The sequence below is a fragment of the Ranitomeya variabilis genome, chromosome 5, assembly GCF_051348905.1.
Source record: "Ranitomeya variabilis isolate aRanVar5 chromosome 5, aRanVar5.hap1, whole genome shotgun sequence".
Classification (NCBI taxonomy): Eukaryota; Metazoa; Chordata; class Amphibia; order Anura; family Dendrobatidae; genus Ranitomeya; species Ranitomeya variabilis.
This window is the reverse complement of record NC_135236.1, coordinates 363,781,225-363,800,842: the sequence shown is the minus strand read 5'-3', so window position 1 is coordinate 363,800,842 and position 19,618 is coordinate 363,781,225. Positions and strand designations below refer to the sequence as shown.

Here is a 19,618-nt window from a genome sequence, read left to right as displayed (position 1 = left end):
GATTTATTGTAGCTATGCGATATGGAGAATGAGATGTCATGACTTATTGCAGGCTATGCCATCTGGAGAATGGGATGTCATGACTTATTGCAAGCTATGCGATATGGAGGATGGGATGTCATGACTTATTGCAGCTATGCCATATGGAGAATGGGATGTCATGACTTATTGTAGCTATGCGATATGGAGAATGGGATGTCATGACTTTTTGCAGGCTATGCGATATGGAGAATGGGATGTCATGACTTATTGTAGCTATGCGATATGGAGAATGGGATGTCATGACTTATTGCAGGCTATGCGATATGGAGAATGGGATGTCATGACTTATTGTAGCTATGCGATATGGAGAATGGGATGTCATGACTTATTGCAAGCTATGCGATATGGAGAATGGGATGTCATGACTTATTGCAGGCTATGCGATATGGAGAAGGGATGTCATGACTTATTGTAGCTATGCGATATGGAGAATGGGATGTCATGACTTATTGTAGCTATGCGATATGGAGAATGGGATGTCATGACTTATTGCAAGCTATGCGATATGGAGAATGGGATGTCATGACTTATTGCAGGCTATGCCATATGGAGAATGGGATGTCATGACTTATTGCAGGCTATGCCATATGGAGAATGGGATGTCATGACTTATTGTAGCTATGCGATATGGAGAATGGGATGTCATGACTTATTGTAGCTATGCGATAAGGAGAATGGGATGTCATGACTTATTGTAGCTATGCGATATGGAGAATGGGATGTCATGACTTATTGCAGGCTATGCGATATGGAGAATGGGATGTCATGACTTATTGTAGCTATGCGATATGGAGAATGGGATGTCATGACTTATTGCAGGCTATGCGATATGGAGAATGGGATGCCATGACTTATTGTAGCTATACGATATGGAGAATGGGATGTCATGACTTGTTGCAAGCTGTGCAATATGGAGAATGGGATGCCATGACTTGTTGCAAGCTATGCGATATGGAGAATTGGATGTCATGACTTATTGCAGCTATGCAATATGGAGAATGGGATGTCATGACTTATTGTAGCTATGCGATATGGAGAATGGGATGTCATGACTTATTGTAGCTATGCGATATGGAGAATGGGATGTCATGACTTATTGCAGGCTATGCCATATGGAGAATGGGATGTCATGACTTATTGCAAGCTGTGCAATATGGAGAATGGGATGTCATGACTTATTGCAAGCTATGCGATATGGAGGATGGGATGTCATGACTTATTGCAGCTATGCCATATGGAGAATGGGATGTCATGACTTATTGTAGCTATTTGATATGGAGAATGGGATGTCATGACTTATTGCAGCTATGCGATATGGAGAATGGGATGTCATGACTTATTGCAAGCTATGCGATATGGAGAATGGGATGTCATGACTTATTGCAGGCTATGCGATATGGAGAATGGGATGTCATGACTTATTGTAGCTATGCGATATGGAGAATGGGATGCCATGACTTATTGCAAGCTATGCGATATGGAGAATGGGATGTCATGACTTATTGCAGGCTATGTCATATGGAGAATGGGATGTCATGACTTATTGCAAGCTGTGCAATATGGAGGATGGGATGTCATGACTTATTGCAGCTATGCCATATGGAGAATGGGATGTCATGACTTATTGTAGCTATGCGATATGGAGAATGGGATGTCATGACTTATTGCAGCTATGCGATATGGAGAATGGGATGTCATGACTTATTGCAAGCTATGCGATATGGAGAATGGGATGTCATGACTTATTGCAAGCTATGCCATATGGAGAATGGGATGTCATGACTTATTGCAGGCTATGCCATATGGAGAATGGGATGTCATGACTTATTGCAAGCTGTGCAATATGGAGAATGGGATGTCATGACTTATTGCATGCTATGCGATATGGAGGATGGGATGTCATGACTTATTGCAGCTATGCCATATGGAGAATGGGATGTCATGACTTATTGTAGCTATGCGATATGGAGAATGGGATGTCATGACTTATTGCAGCTATGCGATATGGAGAATGGGATGTCATGACTTATTGCAAGCTATGCGATATGGAGAATGGGATGTCATGACTTATTGTAGCTATGCGATATGGAGAATGGGATGCCATGACTTATTGCAAGCTATGCGATATGGAGAATGGGATGTCATGACTTATTGCAGGCTATGTCATATGGAGAATGGGATGTCATGACTTATTGCAAGCTGTGCAATATGGAGGATGGGATGTCATGACTTATTGCAGCTATGCCATATGGAGAATGGGATGTCACGACTTATTGTAGCTATGCGATATGGAGAATGGGATGTCATGACTTATTGCAGCTATGCCATATGGAGAATGGGATGTCATGACTTATTGCAGGCTATGCGATATGGAGAATGGGATGTCATGACTTATTGCATGCTATGTGATATGGAGAATGGGATGTCATGTCTTATTGTAGCTATGCGATATGGAGAATGGGATGTCATGACATTGTAGCTATGCGATATGGAGAATGGGATGTCATGACTTATTGCAAGCTATGCCATATGGAGAATGGGATGTCATGACTTATTGTAGCTATGCGATATGGAGAATGGGATGTCATGACTTATTGCAGGCTATGCCATATGGAGAATGGGATGTCATGACTTATTGCAAGCTATGCGATATGGAGGATGGGATGTCATGACTTATTGCAGCTATGCCATATGGAGAATGGGATGTCATGACTTATTGTAGCTATGCGATATGGAGAATGGGATGTCATGACTTATTGCAGCTATGCGATATGGAGAATGGGATGTCATGACTTATTGCAAGCTATGCGATATGGAGAATGGGATGTCATGACTTATTGCAGGCTATGCAATATGGAGAATGGGATGTCATGACTTATTGTAGCTATGCGATATGGAGAATGGGATGTCATGACTTATTGTAGCTATGCGATATGGAGAATGGGATGTCATGACTTATTGCAAGCTATGCGATATGGAGAATGGGATGTCATGACTTATTGCAGGCTATGCGATATGGAGAATGGGATGTCATGACTTATTGTAGCTATGCGATATGGAGAATGGGATGTCATGACTTATTGTAGCTATGCGATATGGAGAATGGGATGTCATGACTTATTGCAAGCTATGCGATATGGAGAATGGGATGTCATGACTTATTGCAGGCTATGCCATATGTAGAATGGGATGTCATGACTTATTGTAGCTATGCGATATGGAGAATGGGATGTCATGACTTATTGCAGCTATGCGATATGGAGAATGGGATGTCATGACTTATTGCAAGCTATGCGATATGGAGAATGGGATGTCATGACTTATTGCAGGCTATGCGATATGGAGAATGGGATGTCATGACTTATTGTAGCTATGCGATATGGAGAATGGGATGTCATGACTTATTGTAGCTATGCGATATGGAGAATGGGATGTCATGACTTATTGTAGCTATGCGATATGGAGAATGGGATGTCATGACTTATTGTAGCTATGCGATATGGAGAATGGGATGTCATGACTTATTGCAAGCTATGCCATATGGAGAATGGGATGTCATGACTTATTGTAGCTATGCAATATGGAGAATGGGATGTCATGACTTATTGCAAGCTATGCCATATGGAGAATGGGATGTCATGACTTATTGCAGCTATGCGATATGGAGAATGGGATGTCATGACTTATTGCAGCTATGCAATATGGAGAATGGGATGTCATGACTTATTGCAAGCTATGCGATATGGAGAATTGGATGTCATGACTTATTGCAGCTATGCGATATGGAGAATGGGATGTCATGACTTATTGTAGCTATGCGATATGGAGAATGGGATGTCATGACTTATTGCAAGCTATGCCATATGGAGAATGGGATGTCATGACTTGTTGCAGGCTGAGTCTTAGGTTCTATGCTGTCAGCATAATGCCAGACCCCGATTGAGCACATCAGCTTAATCATGACTGACAGTCTGCTTGCTAAGTATGCAATGCCAACATAACAGTTGTTTCAAGGAACATATGCAATATAATCAATCTATTACAGATAAATCCAGTCCTTAGTACAAGACAAAATAGGTGATTTGCTAGTCCTTTGTCTGTCTCCTGCCGTATTAACCATATTTTTATACAAATACGTTGAATTAAACAAGTATGGCTCTGACAACATAAATAAAGATGGAATTGATCATATTTTTTGTTTGTTTTTTTGTATGTTAGTGTTCTATATTTCTCTTGGCATCGCTATGAACATGGATCTTTCTGGCCAAATCTACGTGAATCAGACTTTGATTCTGTCGGGAAGGGCAGAGGAACTGGCTTCAATATAAATCTACCATGGAACCAGGTACACGGTGCCATACCTAATTAAAGAGGACCTTTCACCAGTGTTAGCATGTTAAACTGGCCACATGACAGAATAGTGGCTGCAGAGCTGCGAAAACGCCTTTTTTTTTTAAATTCCTCCTCTCCATTGTGGAGATATTAGCTTGTAAAGGTTATAATTTGTTATAGTTAATCTGAGCGCTACTAGAATTTCTTTCCCTAAAAGTCTTTGGCTAATCCTAAGTGGGCGCAGTAAGATACAAGGGGAAAATAGTGCACACCCACACAATAGATTAGATCAGGTTTCTTGGTATAAGACATGTAATGACCGTTTGCTTTCCTCACTGATCTCACTGCAGAGAGGTATGTGATTACATAGTGCTGGTAGTATCATCTCACAGCAGCTAGCGTGGGAGAGGAACAGTACAGCTGAGGTGAGTGTTGTCCATTACAACCATGTCTGCAACTGCAGTTCTGCTCTCATAGTGCTGTCAGCTCAGTTGTACTCCCCTCATTCCGCAATGACTGTTGTGAGATGAAATGTGTTAGTAATATTTATTTAACTCCCAGCACTTAATAATCATTCATGAATCTGCAGTGAGACGACTAGGCTGTCTGTCATTACATGTCTCACACAGGTGAAATCTAAGCTATTGTAGGGGTGTTTATTGTTTTCCCTTGTATGTTGCTGCCTGCTTATGATTGGTCAACTTCATATAGCGGAAGAAGTACACACCCCATTGGACTTAACCTGTATTAGACCTTAAACTTTACAACCTAATACCTCTGTAATCGAGAGTAGAAACTGAACAATACTAAAGATGTTTTACTCAGTTCTGCAGCCATTATTCCATGATGTGGCCATTTTAACATGCTCAAACTGGTGAAAAATCATCTTTAACTGGGTTTTCACCTCAATTGACGTTCATCAAATATCCGTAGGATTGGTGATTTAGTGTTGTGTGTTGCCGCTAACTTCCACATCAGAAGGTGAGCAGCCCTGATAATGTCACGGCTGCACATACCTGACAGGACAAGTGTAAAATCGGTAAGTATTGTCCTTGCAGATGTGACCTCATCAGCATTGCTTTAGATGCAGAAGTGAGCGGTGCCAGTCAACCAAGCTGTGGGGCACTACCTCATTCCCTTGACCAGTTTGAAGTTTTGGGTTTTTTTGCACTTTAGGCCATGTCTTTCATAATTATCCTTAGTGACAAATTGACATCCACTGTAAATGTAAATTAGTTGTAAAGAAAAAAGCACAATTTGCCTTAGACGTGCTCTATAGTATGTGATTCAGTCAATGTCAAATAAGTAAATTCTTAATTAACATAAGAAACAAATATCTAATATATCTTTCATAGTGCATTTAATCACATGCATTTCTGTTCCCTTTTTTTTGTTGACTGTATTTTTCTTTAGATCGGCATGGGTAATGCAGATTATATGGCAGCGTTCTTCCATGTACTCCTGCCATTGGCCTTTGAGGTAACCATTTATTGTTGCTATAAGAAAATAAAGTTCAATGATAGAACGTGTATTATAACCAATTATTGATTCTTGAGATGGTGGCACAATAATGTAATGTCTGTGTATTTATACCGCACTTCACTGAAAAAGTACCGTAATCCGATTTCTTCTGTTTTCAGTTTAATCCTGAACTGGTTTTGGTCTCTGCCGGCTATGACTCGGGCATTGGAGACCCTGAGGTACTACTTGGTTTTCTGATATTATTTTCTGCATGTTTTTATTGGGAATCGTTTCTGTAGAGTAGTATTTTAATACTATTGTATGTTTGCAGGGACTTATGAGCGCTACCCCAGAGTGTTACGCCCATCTCACACACATGTTAATGCATCTTGCTGGTGGTAAACTATGCATGATTCTTGAGGTAAATTCTTGTATTGTTCATTCTAGTAAAATATCCACTGTCTATAAAGATATTCTTGCTGCCACGGTCTGATCATTTTACTAAATAACACCTATTACCAAAAATGCTGCAAAGTGTCCCTAATGGCCCCCGTCGTTAAGGACCCGACTTTCTAGCAAAAAGTTTGAAAGATGTAGGTCCTGCTCTGCATGCTGGGCTCAACAACCTGAAAGTTCGGACACACTTTGTAGAAAGTCAGGTCTTTTAGGGGACCATTAGGGACACTTGGTAACATTTTTGGTATTGTTAGTTAGTAAAAAACTCTGATTGGCCTCATTTATTATGACGTTGTTGTCAGGAAGCTTATTTTTAAAAAAAATTTCTTGATTATTGCTTTTGAGCTATGTCTGACTCCAAATGTACTAACATATCCCTAGGTGAATGTTATTAGCAGCTCTTTTTACAAGCCGTAGACTATAGCTTGAGCTTTGCTAAGGTGGCATAAAGTTCTGTGGTATGAGAAGAGAACCAGTCGGGGCAAACTGAATCATGTTTTTTTTTTTTTTTTTTTTATACATAGTAACAAAATGGACAGGTTAACTTCTTATGTTTCCATCATGAGCCAACTTTATTAGTTTTGTTTTGTTTACTTAAAGGGAACCTGTCACCCCCCACCCCTCCCAGGCGTTTGTAACTTAAAGAGCCACCTTGTGCAGCACTAATGCTGAATTCTGACAAGGTGGCTCTTTTAGTTCTGGGTGCTGTAACCGCAGAAATAATCTTTTTGGAAATTTGTCCCTCATACCTTGAAATAGTCCTGGGCGCAGGTCTTTCCCCCCCATAATCCAGATGCACCACAGCCGTCACTTATGGCCTCTTGGCGCCGCCTCCTCAGCATTATTCAATTGTCCCGGCGCCTGCGCAGTCATCTTATGCCTTGGGCATGCGCAGTTAGCGCTGCCCGTCCACTGACATCACTTGATGTCTTGATTACTGCGCCTGTGTGGACGCGCGGCCCGAGATTCTGCCCCGCAGTCTATTCTGATTTATTCACACTGCGGGGCTGGGATTCTTGGGCATGCGCAGTATTTATCTTCGGCTCTCCCTCATCTCCCTCCGCCTTCCTCATACTGTGCAGTGTCAGAGGAGAGAGAGCCGAAGATAAATACTACGCATGCCCAAGAATCCCAGCCCTGCAGTGTGAATAAATCAGAAGAGACTGCGGGGCGGGATCTCGGGCCGCGCGTCCACACGCAGCAGGCGCAGTAATCAAGACATCAAGTGATGTCAGTGGACGGGCGGCGCTAACTGCGCATGCCCAAGGCATAAGATGACTGCGCAGGCGCCGGGACAATTGAATAATGCTGAGGAAAGAGGCCATGAGTGACGGCTGTTGTGCATCTGGATTAGGGGGGAAAGACCTGCCCCCAGGACTATTTCAAGGTATGAGGGACAAATTTAAAAAAATATTATTTCTGCGGTTACAGCACCCAGAACTAAAAGAGCCACCTTGTCAGAATGCAGCATTAGTGCTGCACAAGGTGGCTCTTTTAGTTACAAACGCCTGGGGGGGTGACAGGTTCCCTTTAAGCTACTCGTGCTGTAATGGAAGCCGATCCTGTCATTAGCAGTAGTCATTAGTAGTAGTCATTAGTAGTATTTTCTTATCATTTATCTTTAGAAGTATATTCTACCTTATTCCACTGATTTAAGATAATCTGTCCGCACATTTTACACAAGTAGTGGTATGGTTATATAGGCGCTTGTACTATTGTACGGTGGATGTGTGGGTTCAAATCTCAAATCACTGAATATATTATCCAATTCATACATATACACTTTACAAGGGGCTCTCAGAACTTTATACCTTAAAATGTTACTTTTATTATTAAGTAGTAAACCACAATTGGTGATAAATGTAATCACAAAAGAAAAAGAACAAAATTGTCTCCGAAATCTGAAAAGGGAAAACTGCCCAATTTGTACTGAGGTATCAGAATTTGTGTGACCCATCAGGTTTGATAGCGCATTATATCAAAATCTGGAATGGGCATTGCTATCAACAGGGGATGTATCTATCAATATCCAAATGCCCTATTGCATCCCTAATGCTATCCCTGAATTGTCGTGTAGGTTGGCACTCTAGATGTGCAATAGTTGCCCCCGCTTCTCGATTGGCCCTGATTTACCTTTCTAAAACGGCTAGCCTAATGTGCCCATGTAATGGCTGCACATCCTGATACATTCATACAGATGCCTCATAAAGCATTGAAATCACTGCTCTGCTTGATAGACCCCAGTTCCTATCTCACTGGCCATTTGTTGGGTGAGGTAAGGAATAGTTACTGATGTGGCTTTATGTGATGTTCGTAGAGCATGCAGTTACAATCATTCTCCTAACAGGGTGGCTACCACCTACGCTGCCTGTCAGAATCTGTTTCCATGACTGTAAGAACGTTACTCGGAGATCCAGTGCCCAGGTTGTCTGGAGAAATGACTCCGTGCCACAGGTATGATTTGTCACTGTTTCTAATGCATGGTGTTTTCTGGCTGTTCTGTTTAAATACAGCTTTTTTCCCCTTCTGCACTCTTCTTACAGTGGATACAATCACCTTGTGTGTAAATGACAAATTTAATAAACGAGTTGTCCTCTCACAACAGCACCCTTGTACAAGCCCTGTTATACCGCTCATTTATCTATATGTATTGCATTATAGGTAGTGATGAGCGAGTATACTCATTGCTTGGGTGGTCTCTGAGTATTTGTTAGTGCTCAGAGATTTAGTTTTCCTCGCCACAGCTGCATGATTTATGCCTGCTAGACAGGCTGAATACATGTGAGGAATGCCTGTTAGGGAATCCCCACATGTATTCAGGCTGTCCAGCAGCCGTAAATCATGCAGCTGAGGTGACGAAAACAAAAACTCCAAGCACTAACAAATACTCGGAGACCACCCAAGCAACAATGTTATTCACTCATCACTAATTATAAGGGTATCCTCCAGTTTATGAATAGGACATAACGTACAAACTTGAGAATACCCCTTTACATGGCTGACACGCAGCGTTACTTCCACTTTAGGGGAAATGTATGGCCTGCTACAGCTTTTGTTTTTGCAGCTGAACTCACTTTTTTGTTGTAGGTTTCTTACAGTGTATAATTGTAATTTAATACATTAGATACCTCATTAAGTGATTGGGATTTCTTGCTATACATTTTACTCAAATACACAGGAGCGTTAATGTGTCTCATTTCTCTAGTGCTTTAGAGTCCATTCAGAATGCAAGGCATGCACATTCCCCATACTGGAAGTGTTTATTGCATGATGGTAATTATGGTTTGGTTTTATTATACTTCTTAGCTACCTTATACAGTCTGACTTGGCTTTTCTCTATTCACACACATTCTATAAAAATGTCCCTAATCCTACATTTACTTAGACTGCTTGTTTTCTTAACTACCAGGAATGGTGTCTATTACTTGATCTGATCTGTTGTTTTGCCTGAAAAAGAGTTGTAAGTCAAATTTGAGACAAAACAGAACAAAAAAAAATAAAGGGCTTATGTCCTCATCAGTAAGGCTACTTTCACATTAGCGTTGTTGGCTGTACGTTGCAATGCGTCGTTTAGGAGAAAAAACGCATCCTGCAAAGTTGTCTGCAGGATGCGTTTTTTCCCCATAGATTTACATTAGCGATGCATTGCAACGTATGGCCACACCGTCGCAACCGTCGTGCGACGGTTGCATTGTGTTTTGGCGGACCGTCGGCACAAAAAAAGTTACGTGTAACGTTTTTTTGCTCGTCGTGTCCACCATTTTTGACCGCGCATGCGCTGCCGAAACTCCGCCCCCTCCTTCCCGGACCTTACAATGGGGCAGCGGAAGCGTCGTAAGACTGCTTCCGCTGCCCACGTCTGGCATCACTTTCACAACGCGCGTCGGGCCGACGCATAGCGACGGCCCCGTGCCGACGCTAGTGTGAAAGAAGCCTAATCGTTAAAATGGTTGCTTGTAAGGTGCTTGCAGATACAAGCAGCTTTGCAAATTTAATCTGATTAGAAAACCTCTACATTCTCAAGAATGGAGGGATTTTTAATGTTATGGTTACTCATTATCTAGGTCACCGGCCACCGCTGCTGTCCAGCAGCTTGGCAGAGTATGGGGCAGTGCTTAAAAGTTTTTATTTATAGCGCTTATAAGCACGGTTCTGAAAGCTGATCAGGATCACTGGAGTGTAAGATTTGGCAAGCTGTATTGTCTTTATTCTCCTCTATTACTGCAGTAGCATCGGAAAACAGTTCGGACTAATGGTGCAAGCATGCCAATGGTCCAAGCTGTTAGACTTCGAGAGCACCATTCCCAACAATCAGGGGTGCCCTCCAGAACTTGAAACTTTAGAGCAATTCTTTAAGGAAGGAATTTTTAAGATTCTTCTTATGAAGATTCTCTGTTTAGTGTTCCTTGATAGGGTGGTTCTCATCAATTTTATGTCCAATGAGTTGTTCATTTACTCTCTTTAAGATTGATTCCACAGTAAAGCGTTTTTGTTGCCCACACACATTTCTATACGCATTAATTCTTACCTCTTTGTATGTGAATAGTGATGAGCGAATATACTCGTTACTCGAGATTTCTCGAGCATGCTCGGGGGTCCTCTGAGTATTTTTTAGTGCTCGGAGATTTAGTTTTTCTTGCTGCAGCTGAATGATTTACATCTGATAGCCAGCATAAGTACATGTGGGGGTTGCCTGGTTGCTAGGGAATCCCCACATGTACTTATGCTGGCTAACAGATGTAAATCATTCAGCTGCGGCAAGAAAAACTAAATCTCAGAGCACTAAAAAATACTTGGAGGACCCCCGAGCGTGCTCGAGAAATCTCGAGTAACGAGTATATTAGCTCATCACTATATGTGAACTTTTACACACGTGGTCAAAATTGTTGGTACCCCTCGTTTAATGACAAAAAGAACCCACAATGGTCACATAAATAACTTGAATCTGACAAAAGTAATAATAAATAAAAGATCTATGAAAATGAACAAATGAAATTCAGATATTGCTTTTCAATCATGCTTCCACATAATTAAAAAAAAAATAAAACTCATGATATAGGCCTTGACAGAAATGATGGTACCCTTTTGAGGCAATCACTGCAATCAAACGATTCCTGTAACTGTCAATGAAATTTCTGCACTGCTCGACAGGTATTTTGTCCCACTCCTCAAGAGCAAACTGCTCCAGTTGTCTCGTGTTTGAAGGTTGCCTTTTCCAGACGGCATGTTTTAGCTCTTTCCAAAGATGGATTTAGGTCAGGGCTCATAGAAAGCCACTTCAGAATAGTAATATTTTCCTCTTAGCCATTCTTGGATGTTTTTAGCTGTGTGCTTTGGTTCATTATCCTGTTGGAAGACCCATGACCTGCGACTGAGACCAAGCTTTCTTACACTGGGCAGCACATTTCTCTCTAGAATCCCTTGATAGTCTTGAGATCTCATTGTACCCTGCACAGATTCTAGACACCTTGTGCCAGATGCAGCAAAGCAGCCCCAGAACATAACAGAGCCTCCTCCATGATTCACAGTAGGGACAGTGTTCTTTTCTTGATATGCTTTATTTTTCCGTCTGTGAACATACAGCTGATGTGCCTTGCAAAAAAAGTTCCATTTTTGTCTCATCTGTCCATTGGACATTCTCCCAGAAGCTTTGTGGCTTGTCAGCATGTAGTTTGGCAAATTCCAGTTTGGCTTTTTTTTTTTTTTCAACAATGGTGTCCCCCTTGGTCATCTCCCATGAAGTCCACTTTGGCTCTTACAATGACAGATGGTGCGATCTGACACTGATATTCCTTGAGATTGAAGTTCACTTTAATCTGTTTAGAAGTTTTCCTATCGCCACGACAGCACCCCTACGAGAGAGGGGATCCGCCCACCTTCCGGACAGGAACCTACAGGATTTAAAGGGGCGGTCCCCCTCATCACTCCAGTTTGGGTTCCTGTCCGGACGGCGGGAGCCTGCAGGCAGTCTTACCCGGGCTTCCATGCCTCTGCGCGGTGTCTTTAGGAACGGCAGAATCGGGGGCTCGGAAGCAGCGTCGGGGGTGTTCTGCTGGCAGACCCCACCTCGTCTGGCCAAGTGGATCGCGTCCCAGGAGTCGGGCAGTGCCGTCCTGGTCCACAGTTGAGCGCGGTGCACACCGGCGCTGGTGAACCCGGAAGTAGTTCTTACACTTCCGGGGTAAGCCGGGGGAGGAGCGCTGCAGCGTTGTAAAAGAGCGCCGCCTTTGGGATGATGCGTGCAGCTATGTCCTCAGTCGGGGACGCCGAGCACCCTCATGGAGAGGGAACGGAGCAGCGCAGTAAAGACGGTAGCGGCCGCTCAAGAAGAAGCAGCAGCAGCGTGGTACGTGGGCAACGTGCGAGCGCCCCAGCGTCACATTTGAATCCCACTCCTTCAGAATCGGTATTCACAAAGTCAGCCTTATGGTGAGTGTTAAACAAAACTCCTGGTGCTGATATGGTCTGTTATTGTGTGCTTTGTTTTAGGGGAAAAAAACAACTAAATCTAAGCACAAGCAATGTGCTCTATGCACGAGTCCAATGCCTGACAGTTATACCAAGAGGCTGTGTCAGGCTTGCATATGTCAGACCTTAGAAGAGGAAGCTCCCCTCCGGTCATCAGACCTTAGAGCGGTCATCAGGGAGGAAATAAGCTATTCCCTTAAAAGCAGCCGCCAGGGAAGGTCGGGCAGGGACATATCTCCGGGATCTAGTCTGTCCCTGCAAGAAGGTGAATGTTCCCGCTCCTCATCTCCATCCTCCTCAGATGAAGAGGGGAGGCCTTGTTTCTCGGTGGATAACATGGACACGTTAGTTAAAGGAGTCCGAGCTACCATGGGTGTTACAGAGAGCAAGGAACCAAGGTCCGCACAGGACATAATGTTTGCGGGCTTGTGCCAGAGGAGTCGTAAAGCATTCCCGGTTGTGAATACAGTTAAGACCCTTATAAAACGGGAATGGGATAAACAGGATAAGGGTTTCCTGCCGTCATCAGCCAAGAGGAGGTATCCCTTTGAAGACAATGATCTGGCAGAATGGATGAAAGTCCCGAAAGTGGACGCAGCGGTGGCTTCTACATCTAAAGCCGGTACTTTGCCGCTGGAGGATGTGGGCCTTCTAAAAGATTCGTCGGATAGGAAGGCGGACATGTTTTTGAAAAAAGTATGGGAGTTATCTGCGGGGGCGTTCAAACCTGCTATCTCTAGCACATGTACGGCTAGATCCGTTATGGTGTGGATATCCCAGCTGGAGGAACAGCTGAAATCCAAGGTGCCCAGAGACAAGAAGCTGAACTCCCTTTCGCAAATACGGGATGGTGTGGCGTATTTAGTGGATGCATCAGTGGATTCCTTAAAATTAGCAGCGAGATCGGCGGGTCTCTCAAATGCTGCTCGCCGAGCCCTATGGCTTAAGACCTGGAAAGGGGATGCCCAGGCGAGAGCTAAACTGTGTACAATACCGTGTAGGGGTGAGTACCTGTTTGGCCCGGTATTGGATGACATCCTAGCTAAGGCTGAGGATAGGAAGAAAGGTTTTCCTAAAACTTTCAATCCTACCTTTAGGAATACCTTCAGAAGACGCTTCCAATACCGAAGACCTTACCACAACCGAGACTGGGAACCAACGGACCCAAAAAAGAAAGGTTCGGACTTTAATACCTCATCATCTTCCTCAAGAAAAAGAAGAAATTATCGCTAATAAAAATCTTCCAGTAGGGGGCAGGTTAAAATATTTCTATGCTCAGTGGGCTAAAATAACTGCAAGCAATTGGGTTTTAGGTATAATTAATTCAGGGTTAAAATTAGAGTTCCGGGAAAAACCTTCTGATTTTTATATCTTGACTGCCCCCGATTCCTTACACCAACAAGAGGCCCTTGAGAAAGAGGTCCAGACGTTAATACGGAAGAAAGTTATAGTGGAGGTTCCTAAACATCAGCAGGGGAAAGGGTTCTATTCCCCTTTATTTTTAATCTCCAAACCAGATGGATCCTTTCGAACCATCATAAATTTACGGAGATTGAACAAACATCTACAATATCATGCCTTTAAAATGGAATCTATTAAAACGGCAACTAAACTTCTTTTTCCCAGATGTTATATGACAGTCCTGGATTTAAAAGATGCGTATTACCATCTGCCCATTCACCAGGATCCTCAACAATTCCTCAGAATGGCGGTGCGCTTAAACGACCAGGTCAGACACTTTCAGTTTACTGCAATGCCGTTTGGTCTATCTATGGCACCGAGGGTGTTTACTAAGGTCATGGCGGAAGTAATGGCCTATGTCCGAGAACATGATACGTTAATTGTACCCTACTTGGATGACTTCCTGGTAGTGGGAAATTCGTTTTTCCAGTGTGGTGGTCGCCTAAATCATGTAATATCTTCCTTACAGGACTTGGGTTGGATAGTCAATATGGAAAAATCAAGATTGGAACCATCAATGACTCAGATTTTCCTAGGCATTCTGCTAAATTCGGAAGAGCAACTATGTTTCCTTCCGGAAGAGAAAAAGCAGAGGATTTTGCACAAAGTCAGTACGGTAACAAAAAAACCAGATCTGACTTTGAGAGACGCTATGTCCCTTCTGGGGTCCCTAACGTCTTGCATACCAGCCGTCCAGTGGGCTCAATTCCACACTCGGGTGTTGCAGGCCCAGGTCTTGAATGCAGAGAGCAGTCTTCAAGGGCAATTAAGCGGAAGACTCAGGCTGTCCGCCGCCACTCTACACAGTCTGAGATGGTGGTTAAACAAGCGACATTTAGGGAAAGGAGTACGCTGGAGTATAGTTCCAGACAACGTGGTTACAACCGATGCCAGTCCAATAGGATGGGGAGCTCATATAGGAGATGTTTGGACTCAAGGGCAATGGTCTCTCTTAGAGGCCCAGGAGTCCTCCAATTGGAAGGAGCTCACGGCAGTAAAAAAGGCCCTTCTCAGGTTACTACCATCTCTGCAGGATTCACATGTAAGAGTCCAATCAGACAACACAACAGTAGTAGCGTATCTCAACCATCAAGGAGGTACAAGGTCAAGATCTCTAATGAACTCCACCACAGACATATTCAACATAGCCGAAACCCACTTTCGCTCTCTGTCAGCCGTTCACATTCAGGGAGAGCTCAACACAGAGGCAGATTACCTCAGCCGTCATTCTCTGCATCAGGGAGAATGGGTTCTAAGTCGACGGGTGTTCAAACGGATAGTAGACCTATGGGGATTGCCCGTTATAGACCTATTTGCAACGAGAGAGAACAGACAGACCAACAGATTTGCTTCTCTTCGGGTGGCGGACAAGCCCTGTATAATAGACTCCCTTCAAATACACTGGGATTTCCCTCTGGCTTATGCGTTCCCCCCAATGTGTCTGATCCCTATAGTACTCAGGAAGATCAGGGAGGAGAGGGCGAGAGTGATCCTGATTGCCCCCTTTTGGCCCAGGAGGGCATGGTTCTCGTTACTCAGGACAATGTCTGTGACCGATCCCTGGGTATTGCCAGTCAGTCCGGAGCTTCTTTCGCAGGGTCCATTCCGTTACCCCAATGTGGAATCCCTGCATCTGACGGCGTGGAATTTGAGAGGGAGTTATTGAGGAGAAGAGGGTTTTCAGAGGCTCTGATAGTTACCCTTTTAAATAGTCAGAAAGAGATTACTACCAAGATCTATGCTAAGACTTGGAAAAAGTTCCTTGCCTTCTACCAAAAACCCTTTTCAGGCAAGGTTCCAATTCCGGCTATTCTGGAGTTTTTACAGAAGGGCCGAGAATTGGGCTTGGCAGTAAATACCCTTAGAGTCCAAATTTCAGCTTTAGGGGCGTTATATAACAACGATGTGGCGGGAAATAGATGGGTTTCCCGATTTATTAGGGCCACTGAACGCAGTAACCCAGTGTATATTCCTAGATTACCCCCATGGGATTTAAATTTGGTTTTAGACGCCTTAACAGAACCCCCCTTTGAGCCATTAGATTCTGTCTCCATAAAAAATTTAACTTTAAAAACAGCCTTCCTGGTAGCCCTGACCTCTGCTAGGAGAGTGAGTGATTTACAAGCATTGTCAATTGATCCTCCTTATTTAATGGTCTTTCAAGATAGGGTAGTATTAAAACCGGACCCCGCATACCTACCAAAAGTAGCTTCTAAATTTCATAGAAGTCAAGAAATAGTTTTACCATCTTTCTGTGACAATCCGAATTCAGCGGATGAGCAGAAATATCACATGTTGGATGTTAGAAGAGCTTTATTAGAATACCTACACAAAACAGAACCATGGAGGCAGAGTAGGGCTCTGTTTGTTTCCTTTCAGAATCCAAGGAAGGGGGCGACTGTAACTAAGACGTCTATCGCCAGATGGATAAGAGATGCCATATATCTTGCTTATACGGCTAAAGGCCAGACACCACCAGATGGCATCAGGGCCCACTCCACTCGAGCCATGGCCTCATCCTGGGCGGAAAGAGCGGACGTCTCCATAGACGTAATATGTAAGGCGGCAACGTGGTCATCTCCTTCCACCTTTTATAGACACTACCGTCTTGACCTATCATCAGAGGCCAATTTAGTTTTTGGCCGTTCAGTACTTAGTGCTGTAGTCCCTCCCAGGTGATTGATCTTTGAAAATCTCTCGTAGGGGTGCTGCCGCGGCGATAGGAAAACCGGTGTTTACGTACCGGTAATAGGATTTTACGGAGCCACGACAGCACCCGCACATTCCCCCCCGTAGTTGATCACTGGTTTCTGCACCCTTTGGGAAAAGTGTGCCTTTTAAAAAATCACTCTTTAGAAGGTGATGGTATTTAGTAATGTTTAAGTATATATGTTTATGTACTAACTCAATGGCGGTGTCCCTTATGCTCTGAAACACAAACTGGAGTGATGAGAGGGACCGCCCCTTTAAATCCTGTAGGTTCCTGTCCGGAAGGTGGGCTGATCCCCTCTCTCGTAGGGGTGCTGTCGTGGCTCCGTAAAATCCTATTACCGGTACGTAAACACCGGTTTTTCTGGACTCTTGTTACCATTCCTATTATCCATCTGTTTGATTTGTCATCAATTTTCCTCCTGCGGCCACGTCCAGGGAGGTTGGCTACAGTCCCATGGATCTTAAATTTCTGAATAATATGTGCAACTGTAGTCACAGGAACATCAAGCTGCTTGGAGATGGTCTTATAACATGTTTGTCTATAATTTTCTTTCTAATCTGAGACAACTCTTTCCTTCGCAACTGCGGAGACCCGTGTGTCGTTAATAGTGCCTTCCCCCCTACCACCAATCCCGAAAAGACAACACGAACAGGCTCAGATGGGTTGAACTAGTTGGTCACAGTTTATTAATTTGATAAGCAGGGAGGGGCAAATTACATTTCGCAACGGGCTCATAGCCGTGGGCCCAGTCTGCGACCGACAGGCGGCCAGCCAATGAGCGGCTACGAAGTTTCGCCCTTCCCTCCACTTCCGCTGTGACTTAAAAATAACAGTATTATTATCGACAGCTTTAGGCTATGTGCACACTTTGCGGGGTCCTCTGCGGGTTCTCCCGCAGCGGATTTGATAAATCTGCAGGGCAAAACCGCTGCGGTTATCCCTGCAGATTTATCGCGGTTTGTTTTGCGGTTTCCGCTGCGGGATTACTCCTATACTATTGATGCTGCATATGCAGCAATATGCAGCATCAATAGTAATGTTAAAAATAATAAAAAATGGTTATACTCAACCTCTGACGTCCTGATCTCCTCGGCGCTGCACGCGGCGGTACGGTTCCAAAGATGCTGTGCGAGAAGGACCTTTGTGACGTCACGGTCATGTGACCGCGACGTCATCGCAGGCCCTGCTCGCACAGCAACCCTGAGACCGGACGGCCGCGTGCAGCGCTGAGAGGTGAGTATATCATTATTTTTTTATTGTAATTCTTTTTTTTTTTTTACACAAATATGGTTCCCAGGGCTTGGAGGAGAGTCTCCTCTCCTCCACCCCGGGTACCATCTGCACATTATCCACTTACTTCCGCATCGTGGGCATAGCCCCATGCGGGAAGTAAGCGGTTCAATGCATTCCTATGGGTGCAGAATCGCAGCGATTCTGCACAAAGAAGTGACATGCTGCGGAATGTAAACCGCTGCGTTTCTGCGCGGTTTTTCCCGCAGCATGTGCACAGCGGATTGCGGTTTCCATAGGGTTTACATGTAACTGTAAAGGCAATGGAAACTGCTGCGAACCCGCAGCTGCAGAAACGCTGTGGTTCCACGGTAAAAACCGCTATGTGTGCACATAGCCTTAAGGTTCAAGTATTAAAAACATTTTTATTTTTTTTTAAACGGCACAAAAAACATTAGTAAATATGTAGGGGCGGGAGGTTGGGACAACTGCTTCCAGAGGGTCAGCCGGGGAGAAAGAGGAAGGTGCTGCCCTGGCACCTGGATTTAACCCTTGTGGGTGTGGCCAGATGCCCCTTCCTCTCTCTTCCCGTTGGTCCGCTGGGCGTCCCAAATTAGTGCATCACCTGGGGGAGTAGTGTGAGGGGGGAATAGGCACTGCACGGTGTTTTCTAGTAGCTTCGTCCATAAGGGGCTCCGCAGTCCGAGGCACATTCCCTATGCGGTACTGTGCCTGCCATTCCTCTGGTCCATATTGAGTGTGATACACACCATGTCACCAAACAGCACAGTGAGTATCTGTAGACCTATATACAGGCCCACTCACTGATTCCAAGATTGTAGACACCTGTGATGCTAGTTAGTGGACACACCTTGATTTAACATGTCCCTTTTGTCACATTATTTTCAGGGGTACCATCATTTCTGTCCAGGCCTATTTCATGAGTTTTTTTTTTTTAATTCTGTGGAAGCATGGTTGAAAAGCAATGTCTGACTTTCATTTGTTCATGTTCATAGATCTTTTATTTATTATTACTTTTGTCAGATTAAAGTTATTTCTGTGACTATTGTGGGTTTTTCTGGTATTAAACGAGGGGTACCAACAATTTTGACCACGTGTGTATGCTATCTTCAGTTTTAGTTGTTCACTTTTTTTCCCCTAAGGCCTCTTTAACACTTGCGTCATGTGACGTACGTTGCAATCCATCGTTTTGGGAAAAAAACGGATCCTGCAAATGTTCCCGCAGGATGCGTTTTTTTCCCATAGACTTTTATTGCCGACGGATTGCGACATGTCGCGTCCGTCGTGCACTGGATCCGTCGGTATTTGGCGGACCGTCGTAGCGAATAAACATTCAAGTGAACGTTTTTTCGTACATCGCGTCCACCATTTTCTACCGCGCAGGCGCAGCCGAAAATCCGCCCCCCTCCTCCTCAGACTTTAGACTGGGCAGCG

At 43.9% G+C, this 19,618-nt stretch overlaps 1 protein-coding gene across 5 annotated transcripts in view; it reads left to right on the top strand.

Annotated features, from left to right (window-relative positions):
- Nucleotides 1-19,618, top strand: part of HDAC10 (histone deacetylase 10) — a 114,063-nt gene that overhangs the window by 73,418 nt on the left and 21,027 nt on the right. For all 5 annotated transcript variants that reach the window (XM_077264912.1, XM_077264913.1, XM_077264911.1 and 2 more), the window contains exons 8-13: nucleotides 4,261-4,387; nucleotides 5,788-5,853; nucleotides 6,015-6,074; nucleotides 6,167-6,256; nucleotides 8,639-8,745; nucleotides 9,497-9,564. In XM_077264912.1, coding sequence (XP_077121027.1) covers nucleotides 4,261-4,387; nucleotides 5,788-5,853; nucleotides 6,015-6,074; nucleotides 6,167-6,256; nucleotides 8,639-8,745; nucleotides 9,497-9,564 — 518 coding nt within the window. The remainder of the gene's footprint in view (nucleotides 1-4,260; nucleotides 4,388-5,787; nucleotides 5,854-6,014; nucleotides 6,075-6,166; nucleotides 6,257-8,638; nucleotides 8,746-9,496; nucleotides 9,565-19,618) is intronic.